The sequence below is a fragment of the Phodopus roborovskii genome, unplaced genomic scaffold, assembly GCF_943737965.1.
Source record: "Phodopus roborovskii unplaced genomic scaffold, PHOROB, whole genome shotgun sequence".
NCBI classification, from domain to species: Eukaryota; Metazoa; Chordata; class Mammalia; order Rodentia; family Cricetidae; genus Phodopus; species Phodopus roborovskii.
In genome coordinates, this window is record NW_026126575.1 from 4,298,143 (window position 1) to 4,324,758 (window position 26,616).

Sequence of the window (26,616 nt, forward strand, 5' to 3'; positions counted from 1 at the left end):
ACCTTGCAAGGAAATCCTTATTGCTTCAAGGTTACCGTTACACAACAGTAACTGATGCATTCAAGGTGTCTTAGGCTCTATCACAGTACAGCCTTTGAGCTAAGTTGTTACCTCAAGCCAAGGGATTTGCAGAGCCAGCCCTCCTAAAGGGAACAATCTGCCCTACTCCATGTTCAACTGCCTTGTCTGTAGAACAAACATATTTAGAAGAACGAGGAGCTTGCTCTGAACTCAACACTGGTTTGGTTTTATCTGAGACATGGTATTACTATGTAGCCTTGGTTTTCCTGAAACTCTGGCCCTAACTTACTATTTTCTTACAGAAAAATATTTGTAGCACCGAAGGCTATTTGGGAAGCTAATGCAGAAGAACAAGGCCATTCTGGCCAACTTTATGAGACCTTGTCTCAAAATTACAAAGAGCTGATATGTGGCTTCCTGGCAAACTTCCTGCCTGGCCACAAATCCTCACACATATTCAGTACCCACCGTCATAAGAGAGCCAACAACTTTCTAACTAGTAAAAAGCCACATTCAAAGTCAGACAGAAATTGTTTACTTCATTCAGGCGTTTCCTCTGTTGGCTTCTGCTCTGGAAGCAGCTAGGTCCCCACCTCAATATCACAACTGACTGGACTGAATGAACATGGGCCCCAAACCAGGGCTTTCAGAACAGCAAAACAAAACACCGAAAACCAAGCCTCTCCTTTCACTCAGGAGGGACTGGGAGTCACAGGGTCCAATCCCACCCTGCATCTGTAGACACCTGGGACTCTGAACTGCAAATACAGAAACATGGGTACCAGGCACAAGGCAGTAGCCCCGTGCACTCCAGCTCAAGTATCTGACCACCAGCCTCTTCTAATAGGAATGGACTCACTCTTGGAGTTTAGGCATCTACTTAATTTCCCAAAGAGATGTAAAATCTACCAAAAGGGATACAATGGGCTCAGCTTTCTCATGATAAACTTTCCTGAGTAACAACTTTTGGTTGCTGAGAAACCTCAGCACAGTATTTCAAAGTAGCAAAATCCAGGGCAACCACGGAGTACATCCAGCAGTAGCTTAACACTCAAGGACAGGTTTATGCAGGACAGGTGTATACACACCCCCTTTTCTTCAGTGTACATGGCAAGTAGCCAAGACCCCGATCATTAAAATAAGTTATTTTGTACATTACAGTGCAGAGAGGGAAAGAGCTTTCACAGAGGTGACCAAAAGGCATTGTGTAGAGAAAGTCCCATGGCGAGTGGCAGCTAGGGACTGTGGTCTTCAGGAGCTTGACCCCTGCTCTTTGGCTGCAGAGGCTTTAGTAGCAGCTGTTTCTTCCACCTGCTCTGCTGGCTTTGCCTCCTCTTCCTCCTCATCTTGGGGATAGAGGTCTGGGTATTTCTGCATGCATTCCTGCATGGCCCGGAACTGGTCTATACAGTCTGATCCCTTGATTTCCTCTCTGCTGTAGTGGAAGCAGGAAAAGGCAGACTTGAACTGTTCCCCACAGGGGCCACTTGCCATTCCCCCAAGACATGGGCAATTCCAGTTAATATCTCCATTGGGCAGTATCAAACCTGGAAGAGGAAGATGGACAAGGAAAAGGTGAGAGATATTCTCTATGATCTTGAACATGCAAAGCATGTTTGTTTGGTTCTTATTGCGTAAAAGGCATCTCCCATGACTTCTTTATGTGCCTTCCTGTCTACTGTCTAGTCACCTCTCAGAAATAGAATCAGAATGCTGAGACTTAAAATACCAGGAATCTCCTAAACCAAAGCAAATACTGACCCTCCAGGCCCTGCTTCCTCCCACAGCCCCTCACCATGCTTCTGCTCAGCCAGCCTAGAGAGTGGTGCAAGCATATAGATGTGAAAAGATCTTAAAACCTGTTGTACAATGCAAAGCAAGTACTTTTAGACTAGTGGGGCTGTATTCTTCCTATTCAAATCAAACATTAAGGTGGGGTATAGTACAGAGACAGAGCAAGGTTTGCCATCCAGAAGACCCCAGGCTCAATCCCCAACCTGTAAAAAAAATAAATCAAATTTTTAAGGTAAGTGATTTATTATAAATGAGCTGGAAAGTCAGGCTATTGATGGGTTTTTAGTGAATGCTACACTGACTTCCTTTTGAATTTGGCTTTTTCTATGAACTTTGTTCACATAAAAATAGAATTTTCTAGTTTTCCAAAATGACAGACAATTCTACTCTCAGCTTTGTGATGGACACCGAAGACAGTTTTACTGAAGCAGAGAGTGCAGACAGTGGAGCACTTGCCTCTGGTGTTGAGGAACCTTGGCACTGCAAAAAGCAAGAACAAAAAACAAAACAAAACAAAAACAAAAAACAAAAAACAAAACAAAAAAAAAAAAAAAAAAAAAAAAAAAAAAAGAAAGAAAAAGAAAGAAGAAAAAGAAAAAAGGCCAATACAATCTGAACTGCCACATGATCCTTTACTCCAGTGGCATGCCTTGGTGTGGCTGCAGAGCTAGTGTCCAAAGTCCTAGGCTGAACCCAGCCTCTGAATGCCAGCTTTGAAAGCTTCACTTATCAGCAAATCTGCCCCAACTGTCTTGGGGCAGCAAATGTCACTGGTGCTCTTCAGCAACACCACAGTTGCAGAGTAAGTTCCTGTACATGAAGCTGTGTGACACATGACTGTTTGCAGGTTTCTGGGCTTCAGAGCAAAGTCAGGACAGTAGCAGGGTCCTTGAGAGCTCTACAGCTCCATCCAACCCTAACTCCTTCACTTGCAACCTCTGAGGGACTGTCAATGCTGAACATAATGCTGGCACTGCAAAGTCCAATGTGCTAACCCACAGAACCGCTTTCAAAAGAAATAAATAAGATTGACATTAAAAAACTATAGCTCAGATGCTACCTGTGGCAAAACATACCTGAGACTCCAGCCTGAGCCATTGTTTTGGGACAGAGTCCTAGCTGTACTGGAACCTGCTTTGTAAAGCAGACTGGCTGGCCTTGAACTCTCAAGTACTCTTGTAGAGAACCCAGGTTCCATTTCCAGCACCCATATGGCAGCTCACAGCCATTTGTAACTCCAGTCCCAGGGGCTCTAACACCCTTTTCTGACATTAGCAGGCAATGGATGCATGTTCGAGCAAAACACCCATACACATAAAATAATAATTAAAAATAACAACAAAACCACAACTCAGGTCTACACAGTCCTTGTTTTATTCCTTCTAAGAGCCTAGCAGAGACAGGGTGTAATGTAAACTGGGACATACAACCCACATTCACAAGATGGTAGCTTTAGCAGAAGAACATTTAAAAACAACCAAACATAGCCTATCTGCTCACCTCCAGAGCTCTGTGACTATGTGCAGCTAATGTGGACTCAAAGTAAACAAAGGCCCAGAACTGATGGGAGTTCGTTCATACCTCTTCATTAAGAAAGGCTAACTCAGGTTGGCTACAGCTGCCACTCTCAAGACACTAATACTGTGTGTGACATCTGATTTGCCGATGTTCCCAACACAGTGCTAGGTATTCACCCTTACTTAGCAGAAGATGAACAGGTGAAGGCCCCACTCAGAACATGTATCTGCTTGAGATCAGGTCTGCAAATTCTAACTACAGCCTGTCCTCCAGGATTGCCTACTTTAAACTCAAATCTCTCAACAGCAATTCTCACCTGAAGCACTTATTACAGCGCTGAATTGAGTCTTGTTGATACTATATGGAACGGGAATGCTGCATATACCTACCACACAGCCTGGAGTACCTAGCCCAAAGCCTGTGTAGAGTGACAGACAACCCGTGTCCAAGGGGATACTGTTACATTCGGAGATGAGCCCAGGAGTGAGTGTGTCACAGTTCTGAGCAGAGCAGCTCTGCTGAGTTTTCCTGATTTAACAGGGAAGAAGGACCAGCTGCTTGTCTACTGCTTTCTTGCCTATAAATTAGCTGGTACACATGGCAGGGCTGACCTCAGTAACCTGACAGAGCAGACATCCCTGTCAGTCTTAACTTCAGTTAATCACTTTTGGTCAGTACAAACACGTAGAACCGGGACAGACTGCCTGTTTTAGAAAAAAACTGCTGTCTGCTGGCTTGGCACAGTCCCAATCCCTGGGAAGCAAACACATGCACCACAGAGCTGGCAATCTGTCCATGGCCAAGAGAGCCAGACAAAGTGGGAAAGCAGTGCTCAATACCAAGCCACCCTGGGGTGTGTCTGTGGGTTCCTCATCTCTCACCGTGCTCCTCATAGGGATCATTGGGGTCATCAGCCACCAGCTCTGCACTGCTAGGAGTTTCATGGTCTTCTTTAGTCACAAATATGATCCGATCCTTCCCTATGGTTTGGAGCAGAGGAAGATAGATTCATTGGAGGGAAGTGAAATACAAGACAGCCAATCTGAAGATAGTCCCCTGTATGTGTCCCCATCACTGACTAGACACCCCAGCAGCCGGTGAGCCAGCTGGAATCTACTCAGGTGGTGGGTGAGGAAGGTATAACACCCCACTCTTTAAAATGAGGGCGAAGGGAAGTGTTCCCACCATCCCCCTGTGGAGAGCTGTGGACAACTCAACCAGGAGGAAACTGGAGCACTGTGGCCTGGAGGTCCCCACTCACAGCCGATACAGCTATGAGGCTCTAGAACCAGCCTGGGGAAAATGGCCCAAGCACCAGCCTCTAAAAGTCAGAGCATAGTCAGGGCCAGACATGGTGAGAGGGAAGGAGCCAGGTAGGGTAGATTTGGAGCACTCCTTGGAGTGAGGTCCCTTCCCTCTTCTGTAACAACTCCCCAAAGGGCAGAGTTCAACCTTCTCAGACCCCCCCCCTTTTTTTTTTTGACTTAGGCCTGGCTAAGGTCTTGAGGCCTCCATGGAAAAACAGGAGACCGATGTTTGACATTAGAGTTTCTCCCAATGGTGTAGGGACAAGACAAGCCTATTTGATAGAAACCTTATAGTGATCCCGTAAGGAATCCTGATGATTCCAGCTACTCAGAAGGCTAAATCAGGATAGTGAGTTCAGGACTAGCCTGGGCTACATAGATCCTATTTCAAAAAGCAAAAACAAGTCTTTTTCTTTTTTGAGACAGGTTTCTCTGTGTAACAGCCCTGGCTGTCCTGGAATTCACAGGATCCACGTGCCTCTGCCTCCCAAGTGCTGGGATTAAAGGTGTGTGCCCACCAAAAATCAATTTTTTAAAAGGAAGAAAACAAAGGGCTAGAGTAGCTCTCCAGAACACCCTATGGCTCACCCTCTGACATATTTTGGCTATCAGTTAGTCCCTCCCACTCCCAGCAGCCACACACCAAACATTTCCATTGTGAAACCTTTCCTCAGCACCCACAATGCACAGGGTGTCATCTGTTTCCATGGTGGTTCAATTCTGGATCCTATGTGGCAGTGAGCCCTCTACCCACCACTCCTGAGGGATAGCAGTGCCTTCTATTCACAGGAATTTCTAAAGTCCCTCACACTCAAACTTTCCCAGTACCTACTGTCCTACCCAGCATACTGGGGTGCTGACCTCTGACCTGAGTATAACAATAAGGCAACAGAGACCCACCCTGCCCCAGTCCCAAACTGAGGGAGAGGGAAAGGTCAATGTCTGAAATCCCTAACCCTCCCAGGAACAGTGCAAGGACAATCCTGAGCCTGAGCCTTCTGATGGCCCATCCTGACCCCAGGGGACCTGCAGTCACTAGATCCTCACCCAGAAGGCACACTAGAAGACTTTTCAGGTCTGAGTAAACCTGCCCTTCATGAGTAGCACTGAGGGAGGTAGCAACTGTGAAAGCTGAGGCCAGGCTGCATACAGGTGGCTCTCTGAAAGCTGCCAGCACTGTGTGTATCCACTTTTCTCCCAACACTTTGAAAAGTTCAGGTCCAGGTATGTGAAGGAAAAGTAAGACAAAAGGCTGGAACACCCAAAGAAGAGGCCAGAGAAGGCAAATGTCAGAGAGGCTACCTCAGTGAAAAAGACAGCTTAGAACAGAGGTCTCACACACTGGCAGATAGTAGCAATGGGCAGGTCTCTGCACACAGAGCTAGCTCCAATACCCACCTGGGCTCTCTACCCAGAGGCAGTCTTGGCCTCAGCATCTTACGCACAACACAGCTGGATTGTTCTTTCCACTGTTGGAGAAAGGATATGAACAAGGCCACTGGGCCTTGTTGGGGTGCCTAATGACCCTGGAGATTCTGGCCAGTTTCTAAGAACCCCAAAATCCATTTGCATAACTGCTGAGTACTAAGCAAAAGCAGCTGACATAAGCTTTCACCTCAGCTGTGACAGTTGTTACCTCAGTAGAGCATAGGCCCAAAGGGGAGGGGACAAACCCGGCAATAAGTGATATAGAGACCAGACCTCACCCAGCAAAGCCCAATCAATCTCTGGCACATCCACATGGCCCTAAGCTCCCAGACAGGTTGGGATGAAGCAGCTTAGGGCTCCTTTACATCTGTGGCTTGTTAGCCCTCACATCAATGAACAGGCATACTTCTACTCTCCTTTCTTGAAAGGTGAAGCAGGCAAGACACTTCATGCAAAGAAAATAAAAAGAATTTACATGCATCAAGTGAAGACTGAATGGGGAAGGGGTTGGCTACATCAAGAAAATAAATCAAGTATTGGGATTCCATCTGGGGCTAGAATAAAGCGTTTAAAAGGGACTAGGGCCATCACTCAGGTGGAATGCTTGCTAAGTATTCGAACAAAGGGCCAGATTGATCCCTGCATGAAATAAAGGAGGCAGAGAGGCTTATACCTGCAATCTCATTGGAGATACAGAAGCTCAAGGCCATGGAGCCAGAAGGCAAGAGGTGGCTCTAAGAATTCAGTGTTCATTCTCAGTCTAAATAGTAAGGTTTTGAGGAAACAGCATCTGAAACGGTCTTCAAAGCCTTGGCAACCCCCTGCAGAGCCTTCAGTACACATCTCACCACTTTCCCTATTACTTAGCAGTAATGATCCATCCATCTCGGATTGTTTTAATGCCAACCTCTTCCTCAGTCTGTAGACACGAAACATGTCACCTTGCTCACTACCTCATGACCAACGGCTGGGACATCACTCTGCAATAAAAATGTTTGCATCCACTGTATACCAGGCCTTCTGCCAACCCAGTTTGGTGGGAGAAGACAACCAATTGAGTTTGCAAGACACAAAGTATCAGGGAATACCTGGTGACATTTGGCTGTTGGGCTGTTTTTTTGTTTGTTTCTGTTTAACAGTTCTGGCTGGGCTGGTACTCACTCTGTAGACCAGGCTGGCCTTGAACTCACAGAGACTTGCCTCCCAAGTGCTGGGATTAAAGGTGTATGCCACCACCGCCCAGCTTAGGCTGGTTCTTAAAAGATAAGAGCTGGAGACAACTGAGAAGCAAATGGGAAAACATGAGACCAGAAGAATACCAGTATGGTCACCTAAAGCCTAACACAGTACTTATTTCTAGTTGTTTTTGAGACAACTGAGTGCAACTGGCCTCGCACTCAGCTACCATGTGTAGGGGAATGTGACTTTAATCCCAGTATTTGGGAGGAAGAGGAGAATCTCTTAGTTTGTGGTACATAGTGAGACTGTCTCCAAAAACAATAGTAATAATAAAATAAAAATAGACCCTCCTTCCTGGATTAGCTAAGGTCTGTAAACCCTTCAAGAGGTAGCAGTGTTTACCTGCATAGCTTCCTCACTGTAAGGATTCAGACATGATGACCTGCCCATCACCTGGCAGGATGTAATCATGAAGTACTTTGGTCAGCCCAGGATTCCATGGTTGCATAGTCTGCACACAGGTGCAAAGGACTCCTTTAAAAGAAGGACCCCTGCCCATTTAAGCTCTTTCCCACTATTCCCATGGGGCAGACAGGACTTTTCCTGTCTCCATCTTCTCTTCTGTCCTCTGTTTCTGTGTCTCTTTACCCCTTTTCCCTTTCTAATAAAACTATTCACTAAGCTCTATCTGCCTGATGTGTTTGTTCTTTGCCTCTCAACCTCGCCTGCCATGGAATCCAAAGTTTCCCACAAGTTTAACACTCCAAAAACTTAACATCAACCTGCCAACTGATGGACTGCACTAGACTAGGAGGAAGCAAGAATCATGACGAGAATCTGCTGTCAAACAGTGCTTGGAGATGCAGACCTTTGTATAAGGGGCACCAAGTGCTAACCAGCAGACAGGATCTCAGGAGAGATGTCAATTATGATGCTGGGAAGGAGGGGTCCTAAGGTGGGAGAAAAAGCTGTGCGGTGTTCCTCCTTACCCCTCAGGGATTCCCATGACTACAGTAAAGAAGCTGGCCTACCTAAAATTCTGGGTGACCCAATCGGTAGCTTCGTATGAGTCCTCCAACATTTCTCCCCCGGGCATGTGCTATGTGAATACCAGAGTGAATGATGGCCGACCTCTCAATTTACAAGACTGGAAACTAGGGGCCTGGAAGCTCAGACACAAGGAGCCATTACTACCGGGAGGCCAAGGTGCAGACTAGTTTAAAGTCTTCTAGGCTGCTGCCCACAGGTAACAGAGAAAGTGAGCAGTCTTCAACGTGGCTGGAGACAGTTGAAAGGAAGACCTTTAACAGAGGGCTCCCCACTGGTACTGCGGCTTCATGAGCCCAGTAACCCGTCTTAGCTTACTGTTTGATAAAACATGAACAATAAAAGAATCCGACTTAGGCCGCTGCGTGAACTTTAAAGAGTGCCTGGTAACAGGAGGAGCTCAATAAATACCCTGCCAGAGGCACTTCACCACGCAACACAGCCTATTCCAGCCAAAGTGGTAATTTTCCGGGATAATTAAAAAGCCTATGCGGAGTACAAACACGTGGGGAGTGCTAAAGACGGTGGCTACTAATTCCTAACAGTCCCCAATTTCCAGGCAGATACGACATGCTCCGCACTCACAGGTCTCACCCACGTGAGACCTCCGAGGCCCGGGTTTGAGTGTCACGGTGACCTTGGACGAGCCTCGTTCCTCACGGATCCTCCACTTTTCTCATCTGGAAACCGCCGCGTGAAACCCACGAAGGGCCCACGTCGCCCTGTGGAAACCACCCAACCGCGTGTCTCTCTCAAGCCCGCGCCCGACCGGTCTCCATGGCAGCACCCGACCCACCTTCCTGCCGGCAGTAGGACATGGTTGTTCCCGACGCTCTCAGCTCTGGGAGGAATCCGGTGCGGCTGTAGCGGATACACCTTCACGCAGTGACCTCCCTTCTCCTTTCCTCAGGGTTGGCGGGAGGCACTAAGCCCGCGCGGACCCGCCCCCTCCAGGCCTGCCCACCGCGCGCCTGCCTCCGAGCCAACTAAGCACCAGCGCGTCTTCTCAGCCGAAAACTACATTGCCCAGCAGCCTGTGCGCCCCGCCAACGAAGCAGGTACTACATTTCCCAGAAATCTTGCAGTGCGCACGCGCAACACTAAAGTGCTGGGTGGGCCGAAATTTTGTGGCGGAAAGTGTCCGATAGCGGACTACATTTCCCAGCAGGCTTCGAGATGTGCACGCGCAGACGATTTGCGGGGCGCAGACAACTACTGGCGAGGCGGTAACTCTTGACCTGAGTCCTGCCAGGTCCTGGATTCCACGAGGAGTCTTGCAGCTCTGTAGCAGACAGGAGGTCACCGCATTCTGCATTCCGGTCGTCAACCTAATTCCTAGCAGAGCTGTGCTAGACCGCGGAGGCGAGTCGGGCCCACCATGGCCGCGAACGTGAGTACTTTATGATCCCCTGACCACACTGTCATTCGGGCTACTTCTTCCCCTGTTCCACGGTGGGTCTTTGGCGATGTCCAGTGGGTGCGGCGGCCCTGATCTCCATGCTCTCGTCCACCTCACACTCGGGCCGTGCGTTTGTAGAACGCTCCCCTCAGTCGAATCCGCTCGTGCGTGATTGCTCCTTTCACTCCTAGTTTCTGTCTGGGCCCCTGGGGGTATGAAGCTTGGGGAGAAGGGTCGCGAGGAAAGTGTTCCTCGGTGGGCTTATTGGTGAGGCGATCCCGCCCAGGTGGAGCTGTCCAGCAAAGGCTGCTCTGACCTCCACGCTATAGGGGGTGTGTACACCTAGGCAATGATGCTACTGTAGCAGGACCAGCCTGGCTAGATGACCAAGAGAGGGAGGCTTTTCTCTACCATCCGGTCCCTGATGCACTTATTTGGTAAGAGACATTGACTGAGGATAGTGCCCCCCCCACCGTCCCCCAATACTTCCAGGTCTCTGGCGTCTTCCTACTAGAATTAGTCTTTAAGAACTTTACTAGTGAATTCTAACATTCATTCAACAAGCAGAGCAGCACCACTTACTAGGGGACTGGGTGTGGGAGAAGCTGGTGACTCACCACTGCCTCTGAAGCCAGCTCAGAAATGCTGCCAACCCCAGGCACACCCTCTCTCCCTTCTTAGTAGAATGTCATTGCCGCCCTCTTCCCAGGCCTCTCCTCTGTCCGGCAACCCTCTTCTTGGCCTCCTACACCTCCCGAGAGGCCAGAGTTTGTGGGACCCACTGCCCAAGCAAAGGCTGCTTGGCACATTGTCAGGCCTGGAAGGGAGGAGAACCAGAAGTTAGGAAAGTTGCTTTGGAGCCAGAGGAGAAGGCAGCCTGTGGACCAGCCTAACAGGAGCAGGTGGGCTCCTGCTGGACTTGTTGTTGTTGTTGTCGTCGTCGTCATCATCATCATCATATTTTACAGTTCATCGTCATCATCATCATATTTTACAGTTCCCCAGCAGAAGACACCAGCTCAGGGGTGCTAGGCTAGCTTATGCCTCAGCACCAGCCTGGGAAGGTGACGAGGGCAGGCTCTGGAGTCAAGCCTAGAGGAAAATCCAAATTCTTCCACTCTAACTTCTCTGGGTTCTCTGTCTCGTGGGATCAGTTACTTTGAAGTTTGAGGAAGATTGCTAGGCACAGAGCCTGGTACATGGGAGGTACTTAACCCATGAAAAAGTCACTCTTACAGGCTAGTACCCACAGTTCTGGTAGGTAGAGACCATCTTGGGTATGTTGGAATCTGACTGTCATTACCAACAAACAGACACAATGGGATATTTTCAGTAGCCATGCTTTTGTCTACCCATTGTTACATTACTTTCCTGGAAAGACTTGAATGAACATCCATTCAGTCAGACAGGATAACCATAGACCAAAGGAACAATTCCACTAACTCCATCTTGATGAACCAAGGAAGTTACTGGCCATACTTGCAGGAGCATGGGTAACTCCCAAACAGCTACATCACCAAAGTCCCGCATCAACATAGGTGACCACCTCTGGAAAGCTGCATAAATGAAGTGTCATCCCCTTTGCTTCCAGGCCCCCTTCAGTTAGCCGTCTACCTCCTGTATACCCTAGCAATACTATATACTCCTGGGGGTGGGACATAGGAGGAAGTGAGTGGCTGGAATCGAAGCCACTCTTCCAGGGAACATGCCTGATCATGTGAGGGGCCCATGTGAATAATCCTTATTTCAAGATGGCAATGACTGTGTCATGCCTAGCAGACAGAGTACCAGAGCATCCATACTATAGCTGAACCACCAGACAGGGTAAGCAAGAAAATCTTAAGACAGTGGGTGGAGCAGAGGCACCTGATTTCAGAATAACAGCTGTCTTGTCAGGTAGGTATTATTACCAGCAAGTGAGGAACCAGGACCAGAGAGGTGGAACATGTTACCAGGCTCACACAGCAACAGAGCTGGGATCCTAACCATGATGTGCCAATTTCCAGGCCCAGTGTTCCCACCTATTGCTTTATTGCTTATTGATTCTGAGTCCAGAATATGTTACGGAGGATACGTAAGTGTATGAATACACATGCAAATACATACACCCATATAGGTGCCATTTCCCATCTCACCCCTCCCTAGCTGGAGGAATATCCTCCTGGCCTCTCTTCTTTCCTGGGCTTAGGAAGAGCAGGAAGAACACAGGTTTCCTTTTTCTGTTTCCAGTTGTTCAGATCACATTATAGCTAAGGTCACTTTAAGGGGCGAGGAAGGCAGTCTAGGACAGAGGGATCTGGCTGGATTTGAACACTCACTCACTACTTATGAGCTTGGTCTGGGCAGATATCCTAAGCAGTGAGTCCTAATTTCCTCATCTGTGAAATGGGGTAGTGCTAGCCTCTTCCACCTTGAGCTGGCTCATGACTGGCCTGGCTGATGGTCACCTTGTCTGAGTTTCTGGGTTCAGTGGGTGTCCTCAGCAGGCCTGAGCCAGCTATGGAGAGCAGCCACAAGTGGAATCAGCTGTGCTCATGGACTCTGATCCAAATCTATCCTCTGATTCTGGATAGGAAGGGGCCTGGCTCTCTGAGGTGCCTGCCTGGTGATCACTCTGTGTCTCTGTGACTTTCATTGACACCCACAGTCTGGGTGGCAGCCCCAGTTTCAGTTATGGAGAGATCTGATAATGTTCCTATTAGCTGTAACTCCTACACGTGCCTGGGCACCGAGCCACCACCCCAAGCATTGAATGGTCACCTCCACTTTATCCATGAAGAAATGGAGGGCCCACAACTAGTGGGTGGCAGAACCAGGATTCTGGTGCAGTCTCTGCTTTTGGTGATAACACTGGACATACTTCTGACTGCAGCAAGCAAGGCAAAGCCTGCTCCACTAACCTGTGGCTTGTGGCCTACTGGATGCTGCCCGGGCATGCCCACCTGCAGTCTCTCTAGCAGCTCTCCACAGCCAGAGCAGACAGGATGCCACTCCACATCAGTGCTCCACAGTCCCCTGCTGAGGGCACCTTTTCCTGAGGTCTGCCTGTATGCCCCTCCTCCACGTAGCCTGTCTTGATGCCTTAGCTGGAAGCTATACCCAGCTCGGGCCCAGCTCTCACTGGACACTCAGCACAGCCTCCTGGTAGTTCTTAGAACTGTGACCCAACTGCCCAAAAGGCCACCCTACCACTCTCCCAACCTCACAGAACAGCACAGTCCTCAGGAAACCCAGCCACTACTTCTCAAATTTAACTAAAAATACATTTTTAGCTGCTTTGTAAAATAGCTTGTTGGTGCCTTCAACACATTCTTAAACATTTGCTTGACATATGCTGAACTTAATGGCCTAGAAATTCTATTCCAAAGTAGAATTGACCCCAGTGTCTGTGGGGAAGAGGGGTTCTTCTGGGAACAAGAATAAATTATTTTGGACACAGAAATCATCTCTCAAAACTCTTCAAATGATCAATTTGCCCTCAGTATTCCAGTACTGGCAGTAGGAAGGAACATGTGAAAGTGACATCCGAGCCCCAGCCAGGCTTCCTGGAGCGCCTGAGTGAGACTTCTGGCGGGATGTTCGTGGGACTTATGACCTTCTTGCTCTCCTTCTACTTAATTTTCACCAATGAGGTAAGATGCCGAGTAAGGATCCAGTGGCTGGGCTCTGAGATAAAGGGCCTAGGTTTTACGGGCAGGAAAGGGTAATGCTTTGTGTGGTGTAAGCCAGAGCGGGCAGTGAGTCAGTTCACAAAGCTGAAAACCTGCTTCAGGCACAGCCGTGTTCAGCTCTCATGCCGGATCACTGGAATTCTGCCTCTTTGTTGTGACCGTTTTGGGGGCAGCCTCTTCCCTTGGGTAAATGTGGCCCCACCCAGTATTTTCATTCTCACCTCCAAGCAGCTTAGAATCCGAGAGAATAGGGGAACCATGCCTTTTAAAATCAGTTTAGCAGAAGTTACAGCTATCTCTCAAGTTCTTGGCTTAAGTCTCAGCCCCACCTGACTGCATGGCCTGCAAGGGAAGAGGAGTAATCAAGAAATGCTGAACCTGCCACCCTAGGTTCTCCCTGAGGCTCCTAGCGTCTTTGGGGGAAGACAGCTGAATTGTCAGCTAGGCTGAAAACACACCTGGTTGGCCAGTCCCAGATCACATGGTTTAGATAGTGGTTCAGATTGGCTTTCGTAAGCCACTTGGTTTGGGAGGAGGGAGAATGGAAGGCAGAGGCAAGCCTAGGCACCGGACTGGTACAGGGCAGGGAGACACAGAGCTATTCCCAACTTCAGGCAGTCTGAGATTGGTTGGGTCTGCCTGGTGAAGCAGAAGTCCTGGGTTCCAGTCTTAAGTCTGCAGTTGCTAGACCTCAACATCTCTGCTTGTCAAGGCCCATCCTTCTCTGTGCCCACAGCAAGGTGTCAAGCAGCATCTGAGCTGTTGAAATCCCTTCTTCTACCCTCTGACAGGGCCGCGCATTGAAGACAGCCACCTCTCTTGCAGAGGGGTTGTCACTTGTGGTGTCCCCAGACAGCATCCACAGTGTAGCTCCAGAGAATGAAGGGAGGCTGGTGCACATCATTGGGGCCCTGCGGACTTCCAAGGTAGGCTGGATGATTGGGTGGCAGTTCCTGACTGTGGGAGTCGGACCTCAGAAACAGACCCACGTGGGTGTGATGGTACCCTCTGTGGCTCTGTGGTCCTGTGGTCAAGTGACTTGTCAGTCGCAGTGTCCCTTGGGCTAACTACAACAGTCTCATAGTCATGTGGTGAGAGCATCTCAAATTACAGTCAGCATAGATAGTCTAATGATCAGAACTCTGCTGTTGTCTGAGCTCAGGGTCATGGGCATTGTGCTGAGAACTGAGGCTGGCAGCTTCATGCTAGTCTCCTTCACCTTCTTTTCCAATCCTGCCCATCTTTATCTCTCTTGCAGTTGGGCTGCTCTGGGCTGGGGACCTCCATGAGTCTGGCCTTTACACTTTTATTTGTTTGATTCTTTTTGAAGCTCTTGTCTGACCCAAACTATGGGGTCCATCTTCCAGCTGTGAAATTGCGGCGGCATGTGGAAATGTATCAGTGGGTAGAGACAGAAGAGTCCAGGTGAGGAGCCAGGCATTGGAGGGACTGCAGGGCATGAAGGGCTCAGGTGTTAGGCTTTCATGAAGACACCATTTAACCAGATTCAAAGTGTAGGGTCTGCCTATCAGAAAAGTGTCAAACCCCAGCATTACTGCATGGTGGTGACCTTTTATTTGAAGGTGACAGCAATCTAGTGCAGAATGGGCCAAAGCAGAAAGGGAGCTAGCTGCTCAGCTTATTTACCTGGACATCCCAGATGCACATCCCAAGGCATGACATTTCAGGCTCAAACGGTGCCACTAGGATTAGTGTGGTCTCCCACCACCAGTCCCCACTCAGCTTTTCCTGCATTGGGTCACCCTCTCACAGAGGGCACTGGTCACTTCCCAATTAACTCACAGCCTATCAGAAGGCCCAAGGAAGGCTCTCAGAGGCCAGGGCAGTCACCTGGAGCCAGAACCAGACTCAGTCCCACCTGAACGGCCAGACCTGTGAGGGGAAGGGAGTAATCAAGGAATACTAGAGAAGATCCCCTGCTACCCTCGCTTCTCCCAAAGGCTGCTACGATATCTCTTTGAGCCCAAGGCTAGATGCCTTTGGGTGAGCCAGCTGGAGTGTGTCAACTAAGCTGAGAAAGCATGTCGCTCCAGGCAGGCTGTCTAGAGATAGTGCCTGCTCCATGGTGGCTGGGGACTGTCTGTCCTGAGCCCACCAGGTTTCCATTCCCTGTGGGGAGCTGAGCCTTGAGGCCATCTCAGACACTTAGAGCAGATGGCTTTGGGTGCCTGAGCTGACTCCTGCTGCCTGTGCTTTCTCTGCAGTGAGTACACGGAGGACGGACAGGTGAAGAAGGAGACCAAGTACTCCTACAGTGAGTCCCAGATCCTCCAGGCCTCTGTGCATCCCCAGGACATGTGACTTCCACCCTAGCCCAGGCTGGCAGTGGTGGGCTGCACACTGTGGGTGGGTGTGGAAGGCCACAGCACCAGGCAGAGTTCCTGGGTGCCAGTCCTCAGAATCCTGCCTGTCCATCCAAGGAGGCCTGAGCCGCCAGCCACCCTGGTCCCCAAGGGTCATGGGTGCTAGGAAGAGGATGTGGAGACCAGTCTTAAACTGGTCTGAATTTCCCATTCTTTTTCTTCATGCAGACACAGAATGGAGGTCAGAAATTGTCAACAGTAAAAATTTTGACCGAGAGATTGGCCACAAAAACCCCAGGTGAGAGCTTGGCCCTCGGTCAGAGTCCAGTCTTGCTTACCCTTGCAGGATCCAGCCTCAGTTTCTTATCTGAGTGATGGGTTAACTGCCCCACGGGTTAGCAAACACAAGAGATGTAGTTGGCAACACCAAGCTATGTGTTGACATCAGGAGCACAGATCAAGACCTGGTCTTTGCTCACACTCAGGTTAACACAGGCCTAGTGAAGGACTTAGAGGTCCCTCTGTGCATTGAAAGGCCTTGTTACTGTTAGCCAGGTAGGGGGCTCTGCGGGTAATATTAAGATTCCTCAGTGGGAAATCACTCCATGGCATGGGGTGATGTAGTACTTGGGCATGGCTAGATTATATGAAGCCATGGTCCAGGTTGAGCCAGGAAGATAGTCAGTACTTGGAGACTGCCCAAACTGGAAGCGGGATATGGTCCAGAAAGGCTCCATTTCATGGCTAATTGTAGCAGGCCTTCAGGGGCCACCATCCCCTAAATCATGACCTGGAGACCTAGTTATGAATGCATAGCCTTATCTTATGCTTGCCTCACTAGCTCTTTTTTGGTTTTTCGAGACAGGATTTCTCTGTGTATCTCTGGCTGTCCTGGCACTCACTAGCTCTGTAGACCAGGCTGGCCTCGACTCACAGAGCTCCGCCTGCCTCTGCCTCCCCTGTGCTGGGACTGAAGGCGTGCTTCCTACTTTCACTGCCTTTTCTGTGTCTGGCTGGCTGGCAGCCTTTCTCCCTCATTCTCTTCTTCTCCTCTCTCCCTCCACCACCCCCATCCCTCCCTGCCCAGCTATTGGCCATTCAGCTTTTTATTAGACCAATCAGATACCTTAGGCAGGCAAGGTAAAACAGCAACACATGTTTACATAATTAAACAAATACAGCATAAACTAATGTAACACATCTTTGCCTAGTTAAACAAATACAGCACAAACAAATGCAACACATTTTTACCTGGTTAAAGTAATATTCCACAACTAAGGACATGTAACACATCTGTACCTAGTTAAAGTAATATTCCACAACAGTTGATAGGATGGGACAGGCTGGGTAAGAGAATGTGCAGCTCCGGGTGATGAGACAGAATGGGGGTGCTCAGCCCAGACTGGGAAACAGGAGTCCTGGTGGTCACACTATGCCTAGACTTGCAGGATTTACTTCCTGGGTAAGGACTGTCTTCAGCATATTACAACCAAAAGGTGACTGGACAGCTCTACCCTGGTGCCCCATTATTGGCTGCCCCCTCTCTCTTACAGTGCCATGGCAGTGGAGTCTTTCACAGCGACAGCCCCCTTTGTCCAAATTGGCAGGTTTTTCCTCTCAGCAGGTGAGTCTCTGGCCTTCTGTGGCGGTGCCCACCCAAAGGCCTTTCTATCTCCTTGACCTCTTCCAGGTTTGGGACCCCAGCACCAAGCAGGCCCATACTCAGTATCAGGGTCTAGCTGGCCTCCATCTCAGAATCATTTTCTGGGCTGGGGTCAGAGGGAGGTGAGTCCTCAAGGGGTGAACCCCCACTCTAGGCAGTTCCTTTGGATTGTTCTAGAAATTGCCCTCGGTGCTACACCCTTGTCACATTTCTGTGCATGTCTGTTCTGAGCAGACATTGCACCAGAGATCTGCCTCAGGCGGCCCTCAGCCAAGAGTTCAGACAAGGCCCTCCCTCCCTCTGACCTTTGCTTTCTCCTGTGTGAGCCCTACCTGGCAACCAGGGTTCCCACAAGGAGGTGCATCACTGCCTCCTCTGTGACTCTAAGGAGAAACCCTCAAGGTTTAAGGTGGTACCATGAGTCATAGTAATGCTCAGATTCTATCTCTGGGCCGAACCTGGGGAGGTGAGAAAGGAGACGCTTGAGACCCAGATAGCCAAGCTTAGCATGGTTGTCCCAACTGGTGCCTGTGGTAGAAGGACCTCCAGCCTAGATGTGGATGAGTATTTCTGAGGACAGATAGTCACTCTCAGAACTGTGGCTGGGCTGGCTTAGCAGGAGAGGGCATGGGAAAGTCTTCCTGGAAGAGTTAATAATTGAGTTGGGCACAGGGAAGTTCTGGAGATGGAGTTGGGAAGGGGCATTGCAGCTGGTGTGGTGGCAGGTGCCTATCATCCCGGCTGTCAGGGAGCTGAGGCAAGATTAACAAGTTTAAGGCTAACTTGGGCTACATAGTGAAAACCATGTCATGGAACAAAAATGAAAACATGCATGACAATGTAGGCTTGTCATCCCAGCACTTGAGTGAAGACAATAAACTCAAGAAGTCAAGGTCGCCTTCATCTCTGAGTTTGAGGCCACCATGGGCTGCATGAGAGCCACTACCTAAAAAAAAAAAAATGTTCACTTCATTTGGGAGCTAGCCAAAAGCCAGAGGCTGGGTAATAATATGTGACCCTGCTGTCTAAAGACACCAAGAACAGGGTGTCAGACTACTGGGTTAGCAGAGCAGGGGTTCTCAGTGGAGTCCATGGTTTCTGAGCCTTCTGCTTCCTTCAGGCCTTATTGACAAGATTGACAACTTCAAGTCCCTGAGCCTGTCCAAGCTGGAGGACCCCCATGTGGACATCATTCGCCGAGGAGACTTTTTCTACCACAGTGAAAACCCTAAGTACCCAGAGGTACGTGGACACGAGGGCTGCTCACACAGCAGAGTCCAGGGCTTTTGGGTAACACAGAGGGTAGCACACAGCAGCTGAACCCAGGCTGCACTTGGCCAGTGAGACTGGAGATGGGCAGGCCTCTAGGGAACAGGACAGACTGGGTGAAAGAGTAAACCCAGCCAGGTGCTGGACCGCCATGCACTAACTCTCCTGCTTTTCTTTCATCCTCAGGTTGGTGATGTTCGAGTCTCCTTTTCTTACGCAGGACTGAGCAGCGATGACCCTGACCTGGGCCCCGCTCATGTGGTAATCTGCTTCCCAGGAGCTGACCCCAGTCATGAGTCCCTGGGCCCAAACACCTTGGGATATGTCCTGACCCCTTTACACATTTATTTACACAACCAGCAGGCATGCTCTTAGGCAGGTCTGTGTTCACCACAGTGGCTCCTGGACTCCAGCGTGGGAGCCACAGACCTCATGGCGCTAGTCCAATCATGACAGCCCCTTCACCCAGCCATAGTACTTGGTCTTGGTTCTTCATAGTACACAGTCAGAATGCCACCCCAGGGCCTGACCAGCTAGGAGGCAGAGGGAAGACTCTCAGGGCTCAGGCAGCCATGGTGCCTGAGTACAGATGATCCAGGCATGGTCTGGTTGCTTGGTATGCATATGCATCTTCATTCATCTGGTGCCCACTGTGACCACCAGTCCAATCCATAAGTAGCTCTCAGTCTAGAAGGACAGTAGACCAGTTCCCTGCTGGAACCTCCTTCTGCAGGGGTTCAGGTCCCAAAGAGAATGTGTGGGAGGCTGGGGGTGGGGGATGGACATGATCTGAGAGTCAATCAGGATGGCTGCCAATGGCATTTATTGAAAAAAAGAATACACCTTTTATACTCTATAGTTGCACATAGAATGAAAGGGGAGAAAGGGAGCATGTGGCTTGAGACCAGAAGTTGAGGAATCTAGCATTGACCTTGACAGTAGGCACCAGCCTTATGTTAATGAAGGGCCACATGTTCCTTTTGCCAGAGATAAGAAGAGTAACTTCCTTTATAGCAAACAGGAACTTTCTTCAAGTCCCTGAGGGAATGGGAAACCTTATCGAAACATCTGACCTTGGGAAAAGAACTTTCTAGAACTAGACACTCAACAGGGTTTCGCTATAGCTTTGGAGCCTGTGGCTGACCTTGAACTCACAGAGATCCACTTGCCTCTGGGATTAAAGGTGTATACCACCACTGCCTGGCTCCTCTACAATTTTTAAGAACAATTTTCATACCTGAAGGGGATAAGCACTGAGCTGTTCCCTAATTGGGTCCCTTTGTGTCTTAGTCTTACTATTTGGGCCTGTTCCCCTCATGGGCTCCAAAAGGAAAGAAGTCTTGTTCTTTCCTTCTGACTCCTCTACACTTATTAACTGAACTCTTGCCCTTAATGGCCTCAGGCTCTGGATCTGAATTTTATCCTTGGGGTCAGGTATGTCTAGTAAATCTCTAACTTCCCTGTTCTTGGTGTAATTAGGAGGGTACAATGGAATTCCTGTTTCTAGTGGGATTTTCTTTCCAAAGAACTATTTTGGTTAGAGAGGCTAACATTTTCATCCTTTACCAAGGCCTGCACAAAATTTCCCAAAGGGAAAGGCATTAATAATGAGAATCATTAAAAGTGACAGTAAGAAAGTGCTACACACGCGTGGTCTGCAATGTCGAAATGCTGGAACTTTGTCAAGCAGCAACAGTCACCATGCAGTCCATGCCATTTGCCTGTGTAGGCTGCCCCAACTTCTGCTCTGCCCCAGCACGAGTCTGAGGGGCAGGCTGTGGGTCTCATCCTGTGCCTCTGTCCCTCAGAGCACCCCACTCAGCTCTAATACTGACTTTTCTGATCAGGTTACTGTCATTGCCCGGCAGCGAGGTGACCAGCTAATCCCGTACTCCACCAAGTCTGGGGACACATTGCTGCTCCTGCACCATGGGGACTTCTCAGCTGAGGTGAGTTAATGCTGCCCTGCCTGTGTGTTGGGGACAGACACGTCCCACCCTTCTTCCCAGTGCTATTTAAAACACTCTGCTACTAGAGGTCATGGCCCATGCAGTGTGGCAAGAAAAGGAGATAGGGCAGCGGCCTCCTGTGTGAGCAGGCACTGAGGACTGACACTGCCTCCTCAGTTTGTCAGTCTTGTGGGGCGAGAATGGTGAGTGGCCAGGAAGTGAGGACAGGAGTGTGGGCAGCCTTATTCCAGCATGGTGGGTCTCTAATAGACAATCAGTTTCTATGGCCAGGGCCTCTGTGACAAGCCATTTTTGTAGAAGTCCTCAAAATGAATGGGTCTATCCTAGAATAATTAAATCAGGCAGGAAAGGGTTCACTTTGTCAGTGGGTACCAAGAGAAGAAAGGACAGTGTGGCTGCAAGGTTGTCATAAGGCAGAGGCCACTCTGAGTTGCTTCTTCCTTCAGGCATGTCAATGGAGGATTTGGAGCTGCAGTATCAGGGCCATGTGCGTGAGGCCCACAGTCCCCTGGGTATACCTTTCCCAGTGCTGATTGCTCAGTTCTGTGTCTTTAGAATAGAGCAGCGTGGATTCTGGCTCTTGCTGGTCAACCCAGTGGATCTCTACTGGGCCTTCCTGTGTCTCTTAAGCAGATTTGTGGATTTCACCCAGAACAACCAGAAAAGGCCAAGTACAAGCTGGCCTCAGAGAATAGCTGTGGCCCTTCTGCTACTGAGTCCTCAGCTGCCCTCTGTCCTCCCTCCCAGCCACAGCAGTGGGACATGATGTTTGGGCCCCACCTGATCCTTTTACCTGGCCAAGATAGGGTGTGGTCAGTCTGTTATTGGGGAGCCTGGTTACCAGGCTCAGGGTGGAGCTGCCACCTCCCAGCCTGGGCTATGAGTCATCCCAGGAACCGCTCTAAAATTAGGAAACCCTGTCCTTTCTCCCAGGGCTTTGCCCAGCCCCTGGTTTCCAGCCTTCTCAGGCAGAGTCTCAGGTCTCTGGGGGTCCCCAGAGGGTGGTGGGTGGGATGTATGGTTAAGGAGGCCTGGGAGGGAAGGTTTGGCTAGTACAGGCAAGCAGGCAGACCAGAACTGAGAAGAAGGCTGGTCCCTAAAGTCAGAACTCCGGAGTCTGGAGAGTTCAGAAGCCTAGATCACGGCACTACCCACGGATCCCTGTCAACCTCCTGTCTAGTTCTGGCTCTGCCTCTCACCAACCACAGACCTTGAGCCCATTTCCTCATCTGTGAAACGAAACATTTTTAAAAACCCATCTCATGTGGTAGCTGTTCATGCGGTTCACACCTGCTCACTGTGCACAGGCATATCAGAAGGGCTTTCCTGTTAACTGGCTATGGTGGAGCCATGGGGTTGTAACCCCACACAGCCTCTGCTTCCTGTCTTGGTAAAACAGAGAAGATCTGATTAGGCGATTTTAAGTCAGGTCAGTGTGCTTGTAAACCACAGGTGTCCATCTTTGCATGTTGTGTTAGAGATTAGATAGGAGTACTGTTCAATCATCCCGGGAAAGCCTGTCAGAAGAAACCACATCTTATCCAAGACTGGAGGATAGTGCAGAGCTGCTGGGCAGCTGTGAGCAGTCTGTACATGGCAGTACACTTGACCTGGTCTCACTGTAGGTGGCCCAGGCCCAGATAGAGGGTCAGAGGTGGGAGGGCCAGGGCAGTTGCTGTGTGAGAATGAGGTGGGGTGAGGAAGCAGGGAGCCCTGTGAGGAACAGTGATGATGTGGCTCACAGTAGACAGAGGAGAAATGGCTGACAGAGCTTGCATATATGGTGAGGGGCCATCACACCACACCTGACCCCAGGTTTTGGCTTGTGCAGGTGGGTGGGTGGGTGGTGGGGTTATGTGCTGCCTGCCATGGGGCAGACAGAGAATCAGACTAGGGTGGGGCTCTGAGTTGATGCTCAGCATGCCAGGAGGCTGGGACAATGTGTAGGAGTCAGTGGGGGCCAGAGGCAGTCCAGCCCTAAAACAGAGTTGGGAATGTTAAGTTTGAGTACAGGCACATGGAACCATGGGATACATGGGGGGACCTGGACAGAGTAGATGAAGCAGCCAAAGGATATCAGCATTTATAGCCAGGAAGATAAAAATAAAAAAACAGGGACAGCAATGGGGTCAGAACGGCAGAGTAGGAGGGAGACTGTTGGTGCCAAGGGTCCTGAAGCTGCAAGCAGTATCCTGGGGTTGAGGGCTAATGCTTCACCCAGATCAGCATGGACTTTCAAACTATCCACCCAGAAGGGTGGGAGCTGCCCCCGTATGGACAGCTGCAGTGGGAAGGGTGGTGGCCATCTTCCAGGTGAGACCGTGTCTAAGGCCACAGATCTCTTATTCCGTGTTGAGCCAGGCAGGCAGGGACTTTAGACACTGGTGAGAGGTTTGCCTGTCTTCCTGTGTCCTGTAAGGAACAACCCACTCCCCACAGGACCCACACTGCTGGTCAGTGACTCCCTGGGTCCTGACACCAAGCCACCTTGTCTTACAGGAGGTGTTTCGTAGAGAACAGAAGAGCAATTCCATGAAGACATGGGGCCTGCGGGTGGCTGGCTGGATGGCCATGTTTATGGGCCTCAACCTCATGACACGGATCCTGTACACCCTGGGTAAGTGAGAAAGGTACAGGAACCATCCTTCCCTCCGGAGGTCCTGTGTTTGTCATACTCCATTGGTCATCCTTTCAGCCTGATGGGACCCTTGAGAAAGACACCAAACATCTGGCCTGTCTCTATGTGTGCCCCCCCCCAGACAACCCGCTCCCCTCCGCTTGAAGACAAATATCAAGGAGAAAGGCAGGTGTGAGGGACAGGATGTTCACACCTGCTGAAGGCTGGAAGGCTGGTCCAGTTTCCATGACTTGGCCTGCTCTGCTCATCCTTAACTTCATAACTGGACAGCTATAGGAAAGAGGCCTGCCAGCCTGTGCTATGAACTGGATCTGTGCCTGAAGCCCCTCAATTCAGAGTCATGGATACCCTTGCCTAGGAGTGTTCTGTATGGATACACCCTCCAAACCCAGGCCAGATTTGCAGCAGCTAACACATCTGGACCCTGAGGAGGGGCTGCTCACTTGCCCTAAGTCTGGCATCAGAGAGCTCAAGTTTTAAGTGTTCAGGACCTGGTGCCCAGGACATGGAGTGTGCCAGGCTGACATTGTCCATGCAGGATGAGCACCAGCTCAGGGAGACTCAGTACCCAGGTCTCTGCTCCAGTATGTCCCCATCCAGCTTTCTTGTGATGCCAGCAGAAATCCTTCCCCTACTTAGGTCTATGGAATGGGGAGAGGTGTGGCTGGAGCACATCCCAGATTGACAGCAAGTATTGGGGGTTCAGAGGGATTTCCTCATTTACAGATGGGAAACTAAGGTCATTCCCTCAGACTTCCCTTCGTCAGCCACATTGTGGGCATGACAAAGAATGGTCAGAATTTAAACAGAACTACCTTGGCCATGTGACTGAGGACAGGGCGATCCCTCTGAGTCTCAGCCCCACCATGTTTGAGAAGCCCTGTCTGTTTCTTCCACTGATGGCAGGTAGGGCTGATTTAGAGTGGAGGGATAATGGGAGCTGTGGCAGGGCTGATGTAGTCCTGTCCATCAGTCAAGGTGACCTACTGAACACCAGGTACTTCCTCTGCAGGCTGGCACAGTGGCTCACAGCTCAAAATCTGAGTGGTGTAGAGCAGCAGCATTGGCTCTGTGGGAGAGAGGGTGTTATGGGTGACTTTTCAATGGCCTCAGTGTGGACTTTGAAAGTCCAAGGCACCGAGGAGCCATCTAGGGCAGGGAGCAGAGTGTCCTCAGGGACTTATGGCATTTTTCTTTTCCCACAGTGGACTGGTTTCCCGTCTTCCGAGACCTGGTCAACATTGGCCTGAAAGCCTTTGCCTTCTGTGTAGCCACCTCACTGACCCTGTTGACTGTGGCTGCTGGCTGGCTCTTCTACCGACCACTGTGGGCTGCTCTAATCGGCTGCCTGGCTCTGGTGCCCATAATCATTGCACGGACCCGGGTGCCAGCCAAGAAGCTGGAGTGAAGGGTTTGGTGTTCACCAGCTCACATCGTCTCCACCCACTTCTTGTCAAAATGCAGCTTTGGTGGCCAAAATGCAGCTTTTCTGGGCAGAAGCAGCCTGAGGATGGTGACCCAGTGAGTACTGTCCTGCTTAATGCCTTCCCCTCTCAGAGCTCTATTCCACTCAGCTGTCAGCTGACCTGCTGGTGAAGGACTCGGCCTGCTTACTGCCCATCCCTCACTGCTGAAACCAAGTGCCTGGACTGCCACAACCTCCAGCTACAACTGGAACCCCAGAATGCAGCCATCACCCACAACTTCTGGCCACATCTCATGAGTATGACACACCATACCCAAGCCTGGAGAAGGTCCACCCCAAACCAAGTCTCTGGGTAGAACCTGAGGTGGCCTAAAGAAACACTGACGACCTGTCTTAGCCCAAAGGTCACTGTCACTGTGGCTGGACAGTGTTCTGGTGTAAGCACTCAGACCTCTGGTTCTTACTCCACTTCTGCAGTGTTCTTTCTGTCCCAAGGGGCTGAGACTTAAAACTCCTGTGAGTGGCTCCCATTTGACAGTTGTTGCCACTGAGATTAAAATCTCAGCGGGATGATGTCTCAGTGGGTGTGGCTTGACTGGTTTTAGTTCCTGAGGCCTTGAGGAAGGAAGCTTTAGCTTTGCGATGCTTTTCGATCAGTTTTAGTGGATTCTTTCATGCTGGGTTGGGACTGTGGAGGAAGCACCCACCCTGGTATCCTCTGCCATTACAGACATCTGTTCACTTGAAGGTGATTCTGAGTTTGTAGTCAGTGTTACAGAAAAGGGCTGGAAGCTGTCCTACTAAGAGGGCTTATTCACTGTGACCTCCAGTTAACTGAAGCCAAGGGTTGTTGGAGGAGACCCACATCTGACCTGGTGCAGCCTTTTTCCCTGGGAATGCTTTTGACCTTGACACTCCAGCCTCAAGTAGGTGCAGCATAGTAGTTCTTTTTGCATTTAATGCCCATCACGTTCCTTATCCCAAATAAAATTCACCCATACTAATGGACATAATTTCTAAGTTTCTTCTCTACTATTACACCTTTGAAGGGATACTTAGCCATGTTGTCATAGATCCTTGGTTTATCCCGTAACTCAATTCTATTTGCAAACTGCCCTAGCAGTTGCTGTAGCCAACAGTTGTGTTTGGTAGATGACTAAGGTGTCAGAACCCTTGACTCTAGTGATATGACAGTCCCTTTCATGTCCTGTGGTATCTGTGCTTTCAGCTGGGGTTCTTGGTATAAGTGCAGCCACAGATGGCTTGCTGGATTTAGGACGGAGACAATATTTACTACTGCTCAGTACAGTCTCATCTAAACTCCAAAAGATGGTTTGGGAAAACATGGTATAATTAGTGATAGTTAAATACACAATCCTTGGGATTCAGTCTGTGTAACCTTTTCTTATATGGGGTTTTATTTGCCAGCTTAAAAGTACTCTTAAGAGCAAATTATGGAAGAATAATTTGATGTCTTTGAAAAACTGAAGTTTGTATTCTTTGTATTAAAATCTGAAATGAATTTCTACCTATCTTTTGGTATAGGATCTTGCCAGTAGTCTGTTTTGGTGGGAATTTGGTTGTGCTTTCTTTTAAGGAAATCAGCCATCAGACTCATTTCAATCAACTCAGCTCTTTGTTGCTCTAAGTGGTTTCAGTTCTTTCCAGAAGGGCAGCCTGATATTCCTTACCTTGAAGCTTGCTTTGTCTTGGCTCTATTTAAAGTAAACGACTCATGCTTCACAAACCTTGAGAATGTGCTGCAAGTACGAAGCAGTGCTGAGAACACTGGTTTTGAGTGTCACACAGATCAAGTCTGTCCTGGCTCCCGGTGTTAGGCCAATCCGTTACATCTGTAAGATGGGGACAGAGCCTGTCACCATACAGGGCTGTAATGAGTAAGTTGAAGCCTAAGTGCCCGGCATACAACATCTCTTCATTGTTTTCTTGTCTGAAGCACTG

General features: G+C 49.6%; 2 protein-coding genes across 2 annotated transcripts; one reads left to right on the forward strand and one right to left on the reverse strand.

Annotated features, from left to right (window-relative positions):
* Positions 1 to 533: 533 nt before the first annotated feature.
* Positions 534 to 9,309, reverse strand: Chchd4 (coiled-coil-helix-coiled-coil-helix domain containing 4). The gene is made up of 3 exons (XM_051203400.1): positions 9,091 to 9,309; positions 4,215 to 4,313; positions 534 to 1,568 (listed from the first exon to the last, which is right to left on the reverse strand). The coding sequence occupies exons 1-3, from the start codon at positions 9,110 to 9,112 to the stop codon at positions 1,273 to 1,275; spliced, it is 417 nt and encodes a 138-aa protein (XP_051059357.1). The 5' UTR covers positions 9,113 to 9,309; the 3' UTR covers positions 534 to 1,272.
* A 167-nt stretch (positions 9,310 to 9,476) lies between these two features.
* Tmem43 (transmembrane protein 43) lies at positions 9,477 to 26,196 on the forward strand. The gene is made up of 12 exons (XM_051203399.1): positions 9,477 to 9,684; positions 13,176 to 13,325; positions 14,156 to 14,290; positions 14,695 to 14,789; positions 15,590 to 15,639; positions 15,917 to 15,986; positions 17,242 to 17,312; positions 18,472 to 18,593; positions 18,807 to 18,881; positions 20,468 to 20,569; positions 23,090 to 23,207; positions 24,434 to 26,196. The coding sequence occupies exons 1-12, from the start codon at positions 9,673 to 9,675 to the stop codon at positions 24,634 to 24,636; spliced, it is 1,203 nt and encodes a 400-aa protein (XP_051059356.1). The 5' UTR covers positions 9,477 to 9,672; the 3' UTR covers positions 24,637 to 26,196.
* Positions 26,197 to 26,616: the final 420 nt, after the last annotated feature.